Here is a 7,601-nt window from a genome sequence, read left to right on the forward strand (position 1 = left end):
GACGGGAAGTCAGTGTTTAATGAGGGGTGGGCATTTGCCTTAGCAGCTAAGATGCCCCTCGAGACACCCGCCTCCTATGGCTGAGTGCCTAGCTTTAAGTCTTGGCTCTGTTCCCGACTCCAGCTTCCTGTTAATGTGCACTCCGGAAGGCAGCAGGTAGTGGCTGAGGAACCTGGGTCCCTGCCACCCACCTGGGAGACCCGGATGGACCTGGGGCTCTTGGCTGCCTGGCTGTGCTGGGCATCTGGGGACGGAACCAGGAGACCTCTTTGTTTCTCTCTGCCTCTCTGGTTTTCAAATACAATGAATAAATAAAAATTGTAACCACTACTTAACAGGTACAAGGTTTCCATTTTGGAAGAAGAAAAACTTCTGAGGCTAGATGGTGGTGATATTATACAACAATGTGAATGAACACTTAAAAACAATTCAACTGGTAGAGCTGTACGTTGTGTACATTTTGCCAAATTTTTTAAAAAGTGACCCAAGAAAGTCTGTCCAGGTATATACTTAGGATCAGTGTTCTTTTAGCTATTATTATTCTTTGAAAAAAAAATGGTTTGCTTTAAAAATGTATTTTATTCAATTTTATCTTTGCATTTGCTTTAGAAATATATCTAGGCAAACATCTTCTTACTGGATCTTGGAATCACACAGGCACTCTGAAAAGCTGTGGGGTGTTTACCCAGGTTAGGGCAGGACAAGGCTGCAGGAGGGCTGCGGCTGGGGCTGGGAGAAGGTGGCAGATCCAGGTTCAAAGAGGATGAGAAAGAAACCACGCATGCAGCTGTTCACGAGTCACAGATGGCTGAAGTCATAGGTGCCCACGTCACAGGTGAGCAGCAGGATTCTGTGGCACGCCCTCTCCACAGCACGCTGGCAAGTCATCAAGGGGGATCTTGGGGAGCTGTGGTCGCAGGCCATCTGCAGGCCAGCTGCGTCTGCTTGTCTGACATAGTTCCCAGCAACCAAAAAGCAAGAGCACACGCTGCCACTCACACAGAGCGCCGTAACGAACCATGACGCTACAGGTCTCCCAAGGATGGGACCGACAGCTCTGGGCGGAATTTACGGACTGTGATCCTAACCGCATCCTCATTATCTGCCGATTAATTCTTGCTCTGACATCCTTATCCCACCCCACCCCCCTCCCACAACTTTCCCGCTATCATCATTCCTGCCAAGGGAAGTGCAAGCAATTGCTGGAAACTCTGGGCCGCAATCTCATCTATGCTGTCATCACTGTGCTGCATCACCCTCCTGCAAGCGGCTGTCCTCAGAGAGTGGTCCTGGGGCTCAGCGAGTGGTCCTGGGGCTCAGCGAATTTTCCGAGCCAGGCCGGGGCAGAAGAGCAGCCAGTGCTCCTGACCAGGTGGTATGTCCTGGATGAGGAAATACGCGCACCACGTTCCATGGCAGGAGCACAGCTGTGCAGTTACCAGGATGAGCAGTTTCCGGCCCTCGCTTCACCCCAGACAAGGCTGGAGACAGAAGATTCGGTTGGAGGAGGGGAGGACTTACAAAAGCTCAGTGAGGAAGACAAAATGCAAAAAGCTTATTTGGGGGCAAAACATTCTGAGATCTGTGCACACAAGGGGTCTTCAAAAAGTTCATGGAATGTGCATGTTAAGAAAAAAACTATGAAATGTTTCGCAGCAAAATAAAGCTAATTTAAGTCTCTTTCCAGTTGTCCATAGACTGTTGAAATTCTCACACAGACTGCAGCTGCTGTGGCGTCTCTGTGGGACTCTGCTTGTCCCTTCCATCTGTTGTAGCCCACGACTTCCAGGTCTGCCGGTTCTATGGGCCTGGGAGCAGGCGGCTCCGGCGGCTTCAGCTGAGGCGGGGTGGGACTGCCACACAGGCTTTCTCCAGAGGGAGATGAACCATGCTCATTACAGGCTGCCCTTCTTGAAGCCCCCGCAGCCCCTGGGAGGCAGAAGCCCTTCCTCCCAAGGCTCCCCAGGCTGCCCCAGAAGGGAGCAGTGCTGCTTTTGCAACTGCAGTGGCAACCATCCAGACATTGCAGCCCCAGGGAGACAGGCTGCTGGCCAAGGTGAATGCTTTGTCCTTTCTGAGTTCTTGCAGGTCAGCAAGGGACCCGTGCACCCGCTTCCCGCCCCTGCCTGGCTGTTTGTGGGAGGTCTGGTCACTCCCTACTCCAGCTCAACAAACACAGCAGCACCAGATTCCCTTTCCCAAGCAGCCTGCCAAGGAGGGAGGTTCTGAGCCAGGGAGTTTCCCTAACAAGTTGTAAAAGTTGCTCCTGATCACCCCATCTCAAAAGCAAAGAAACCTATACCGGGCAGGTGCCAAAAGCAAAAGGCTCTGGTGCTGTGCAATGCAGGGGTCCCCAAAGGATCTGGAAAATGCACATCCATTGACTTTGGATTCCACTGTCCCCCAAACTCTTGGAGGCCCCCATTATCAATGGCGGAATAAACAGAGTTGTTCCCTAAACCAAGGACTTCCACGGGAACCCTGTGCCTCTGCTCCCTTTCTCTGTCTTGGATTCGGGGGACACTGGTGTGCAGATCACCCAGGCAGTGCCCCCAGAGGGGTGATGATTCATCCCCACCAGGTTTCCCTCTGGGGACTTTGTTTCTTGTAGGAATTCCAGGTACAGTCGTTTGTCTCATCCTACTTATTTATGAGTTTGGGAGAGAGCAGAGACAGAGAAAGATGGAGACAGGTATCTCCTATCCAACTGGTTTACTCTCCTAATCCAAATGCCCACAAGCAGCCCAGGACTGGGCCAGGGATTGAACGATCCAACGCAGGCCACAGGCATCTTCAATGCCAGGTTAAAAGCCTGCCCCATGCAACTTTGAGACCTGCATTACAGAAGGGGAGTGGATAATGCTCCCTCCTTCAGATGCCCCAGATGGGTGGATGGCTTTCTCACGGTTTTGCAATAAGTGGAGGAAGCAAGCCAGGCTTCTCGACCTCGCAGCTCATTTATCCCAAGCACCAAATGTCCAACTACTCAACAGTGACCCGGGGAATTCTGACAGCAGGTGTATGGGAAGTGACCCGCTCAGGAGGAAGGCCGAGCCAAGAGGAAGTCTTCAGGGAGCAGCTGCTATTCCACGAGCATCACAGAGGGCAAGCTAAAACCACTGCTGTCCAGGAACAAGGAGCTGGCTTAGATCCTGGCTCCATCAGTCACTAGCTGGGCCGTCGAGACAGCTTATCTGTTTGCTTCCTTCCTCAGCCATAAATGAATTCAGCAATACCCACCTCACTCTTGAGTGGGACGTCGTAGGAATCAAAGGCTTCAGTGGAAAGAAAAGTGGTTTAATGGGGCCGGTGCTATGGCACAGTGGGCTAAGCCTCCACCTGTGGCGCTAACATCCCATATGGGCGCTTGTTCGTGTCCTGGCTACTCCTCTTCCAGTCCAGCTCCCTGCTATGGCCTGGGAAAGCAGTGGAAGAAGGCCCAAGGGCTTGGTCCCTGCACTCGCATGGGAGACCTGGAACAAGCTCCTGGCTCCTGGCTTGGGATTGACTTATCTCTGGCCGTTGCAGCCGTATGGGGAGTAAACCAGCGGATGGAAGAGCTCTCTCGTTCTCTCCACCTCTGCCTCTACCTCTCTGTAACTCTGCCTTATAAATACATAAATATCTACCTGTTTCATTAAAAAAAAAAAAAAAAGTGAAGCCTAGTCCCCTTCCAGGCCACTCTGGCTGGAGCTCTCTGACTTAAATAAATCTCAAACAAACAAACCAACAAGAATGCAACAATTTCTACAAATCAACAGACCTTCTAGACGAAGTATAAAAAACATCTGGGGGGAAGGTTGGGGAATTTAAAGAACAGAGATGATATCAAAGAATCCTGATTCAATTCTTAGATGTAGCAACGACACCAGATAGTGGTCACAGCGAAATATGCAGGCATGACAGGACACACCTGGCATTTGCCTTAAGGTATGAGCACACAGCCAAGGGACAGATGACGTTAAATGTGGCAACTTGTTCAGAACCACTGCATCTCAGTGGAAGGCACTTCAAACATTTTTGGAGAAAGGAATCAAAAGATAGGCCTTGGTGTAAAAATTTGAAACCCATGCAGTTTTTCATGATATGCATTTCATAAACTTCTTGGAGACCCCGTTGTATGCAGATTTCCAATTTTTTTTTGTACCAAACTAACGTATCTCTTCATTCCACTTTTCACAAACATTTTTAAGTACCTTATTATCCCTTCTGTCAACTTGGGTGCACATTTCTGAAATATTGTTGGGATTAAGAAATATTTTAAATAAATGATGCAGCATTTTCTGGGACATGAGCTCCACAGATGAGCATGTCCAGAGCACGGAAAATCTGCTCCCCCCTGGTACCAGGCCACTCCACTCTGGTCACCACAGGTCAGAGGACAAGGACTTGGGAAGGGGCCAAGAGAGACCAGGAAAGGAAGGAGGGAGGGTGTTGGAGTAGGGGGCGGGAAGGAGATAAACGTCAGTGACTTGAAGGAGCCCCTGCCTGGGAAGCACCCAGAGTCCAGCCAGCCACCGAAGCTTGCTCTCTCTGCAGACTCCAGTTCCATATTTGGCTTCTTCACTCAATGACTAAGTGAGTCACAGGGAAAGAAGCAGATGCACACACAGAGAGGCCCTCTCAGACCTAATCCCCAGGGGAGGGAGGGGCCCTGAGAGCCGCCAGGAGCCCTGGGGTGTGTGCACTTTGTCACCCCATGGGCAGGTACTAGGGACCCCTGACCCCGGATCCCAGTCAGTCACTCATTAGCCCCATAACACAATACAACATAAATAACTACGAAAAGCCCCCAAGGATGGCAAGCGAGCTCCGGAGTCCAGGGCACACGGGCCAGCTGTGGGTGTTGAGGAGGGGCCTGGCCTGATGGACCTGGGTTCGAATCCCATACTCACTAACCCCTGGCTTTGAACTTCTGTAGTGTTCCTCCCGTGCACAAGGCAATGAGCGGACCGATTTTAAGATCTCCACAGTGTCAGGACTGCAGCTCATTGCGGCCAGGTTTCTGCCCGTCAATACAGCTCCCTTGGGACTCCAGCTCGGTCCCCTCTGCCCCCGCGGCCGCCTCTCCACCGGGCACTCTCGCTGGGTTTTGTTGGGGCGGAGTGGACAGCGATGGAGAAGAAAGGGACCGCTTTGCTTTCAGCCAATCACTCTGTTCCGGCCCTCACGACAGCGGCACCTGGAGCTCGCAGACTTTGGCTGGGGAGAGGGGCGCAGTGGGCTAAGCGCCTGCGTAAAAGTTACAGGCACCGGGGTCGGGGCCTAAGACCGGAATAAACTGTACCCGGGCGACCCAGCGCGCACCTCAAGAGGTTCGCCGGCGCTGGTTCCTTCCGACTCCAGGGCCTTACAGGGAATAACAGCGGGACAGGGTCCCAGGTCCCCGGACACACCAGGGTTGACTTGAGAACGCGTCTCTGGCGTGCGGACCGCACCTCTCCTCCTAGAGCCCCTTACCCCGACGCGTCCAAGCCCCGCGCGCTCCCAGTCCCCAAAGCCACAGCTCCGTGGGCAACCCCGGCTCCACACCCCCCAAATTCAGAATCTGTCCAGAGGCGCAGCCCCCAGCACTCCTGGCTCCATGCTGCACCCTCAAGGGACCCGGCGCGCACCGAGGCTCCAAGGCGAGGAAGGGGAGAACCCAGCTCCCTGGTCCCGATTAAGTAGGGCTGGGCGGGGCCGCCCAGGCCGGAGTGGGGCCCCATCGCCTTGCACGTCCTCTCTCGCCGCTGCGCTCCCCCAGAACCCCAAGCACGGCCGAGAGGCGGCGGGGTGCGGAGCTTGGAGACCCGCGCACCGGTGCCCGCCTTCCCACGAACCGCTTCGGGAAGCCCAGCGCGGGAAGCGCCCTTACTTGGCAGCAGGGGTCCGGGGTGGCTGTGGCTGGGCCGGGTTGCGCTCTCCACGGGGGCCTCTATCTGCGCCGGTCGCCGCTGAGCCCAGGGTCGGAGAGCGGTCGCCAAGCAGAGTTCTCCGCGAGCTGGCCAAGGCGAGCCCCGAGGGGAGGAAGCCGCGCGCTCCAGTCGCCCGCGGACTTTTAACCGGAGCGGGGCGGCAAACCCCTCCCCGGGCCCACCCCCTTCCCCGCAGGCGGCCCCCGCCGCAGGCCCGGCCTCCGGCCCCCTTTTGTTGTAACCCGAGAGCTGCTGCTCCCGGGGCGCGAGGGGGCTGCGCGGCGCGGGGGAGGCTGCGCGCCAGCGGGGCAGCCCTGCCCTAGCTCTCCGCGCCCGCCCGGGTTTCCGGAGGGAGGAGGCTCTTCCTAGGGGAAACTCCACTACCCCCACCCCCGTGGTGAGCTCGGAATTTAACCCTTCGATGCCCTGGCCACCCGCCCAATCTGGCTCCTTAGCCTGGAAAACCCCAGCCCTCCCTGGCGCATAGTAGACACTCAATAAAAAGGTACCCATGAAGGTATTCAGAGAGACACTGCACCTCGCTATTCCCAGACCGGGACTCGAAACCAAACAGCCCCCTGTCTGCCACCAGACCGCGTCTGTGGCCTTGGCAGAGCCTGTCTCCTGTGGGCAAGTTTTCTGCCTTATACCTTGAAGGCTTAGGATTCTGTGACCGCCTAGGTCTTTCTCCCGAGCGCGGCGGGACCTGGATCAACCAGCCCTGCCCTCCTAGGGCTAAAGGAGGGGACAAGGCGCAGTGAGGTCCGTCCATGCCGGCTGCCTCTGAGGGTCCCCTAGGAGGCGTGCCCTGCGGGCTGGGAGAGCTGGCTGTGGACATCCTCAGAGTCCCTTAAGCAAGAGCAAGGCTTCGCCAGGTGGCCAGCTCTCCAAGGAGGGACCCGGAAAGGAGACTGTGCCTGCTCCTGGGAAGCCAGGGTCTGCGCCTTTGTTGAGGGCAGTGCGTGGAAGGCTGCCACCAAACACCAGAGCAAGGGGAGGGGTTCCTTGGTGGGGAAAACCTGACAGAGCAGAGGTAGGGGCAAAGAAGGAAAAGAGAGAGAGTAAGAGAGAGAGCCACCTGTTCAGGGACAGGTCCTTTTAAAACTTTGCCCTGGGGGCGGGGCAGGGAAGTAGGAGCAGGTGGGGGTGGAGCTGACACCGGTACTTGGGCCATGGGGCTCAGGACCTAAGCTTGCAGGCCAGAGCCTAAGCTGGCGAGTGAGGCATGCATGGCGCCACATAGGCTGCCCCTTTTACTAACAGTGTGGGTGGAGCCGCCCCCTCAGTGCCCTCCTGTCTGACTGAGTTCAGTCCCCAGGCAGAGCCCCGGGAACCTGCCCTGGAAGGTGGGCATCCCAGCAATGGAATTGCAAAGCCATCCACCTCCATGACCTCGCCATGGCTGAACTTGGCACCCCAGTCCAGCCCGTCCACTGTACACTCTCACCGGTGAGGATGGGGCCTTCCACTCTGCCCCCTGTTACCATCCTGGCTGCTTCAAATCCTGGTGGGCATTGGAGGCGGGTTAGAGGCAGGTGGGTGTGGTTAGTGGGGTTGGAACCAGTGAATGGCTCAGTGTAGAGATGGATACAAAAAAAAAAAAAAAAAAAAAAAAAACTACACAGGTGGCAACACTGTCTAGCTTTAATACACCACTAGCATTTAAACGGCAAACCCTTCTGTATGGGCTAACCCCCCCCCCAC

The 7,601-nt window shown here is 55.4% G+C and overlaps 1 protein-coding gene across 1 annotated transcript in view; it reads right to left on the minus strand.

Moving 5' to 3' along the window:
- The window catches only part of LOC127486599 (uncharacterized), a 116,716-nt gene extending 110,306 nt beyond the window's left edge, over positions 1-6,410 (minus strand). Inside the window, exon 1 of the mRNA XM_070047156.1 lies at positions 5,858-6,410. Within this exon, the coding sequence (XP_069903257.1) occupies positions 5,858-6,410 (553 nt within the window). The remainder of the gene's footprint in view (positions 1-5,857) is intronic.
- Between the last annotated feature and the right edge of the window lie 1,191 nt (positions 6,411-7,601).

The sequence above is a fragment of the Oryctolagus cuniculus genome, chromosome 8 (genome assembly GCF_964237555.1).
Source record: "Oryctolagus cuniculus chromosome 8, mOryCun1.1, whole genome shotgun sequence".
Lineage (NCBI taxonomy): Eukaryota > Metazoa > Chordata > Mammalia > Lagomorpha > Leporidae > Oryctolagus > Oryctolagus cuniculus.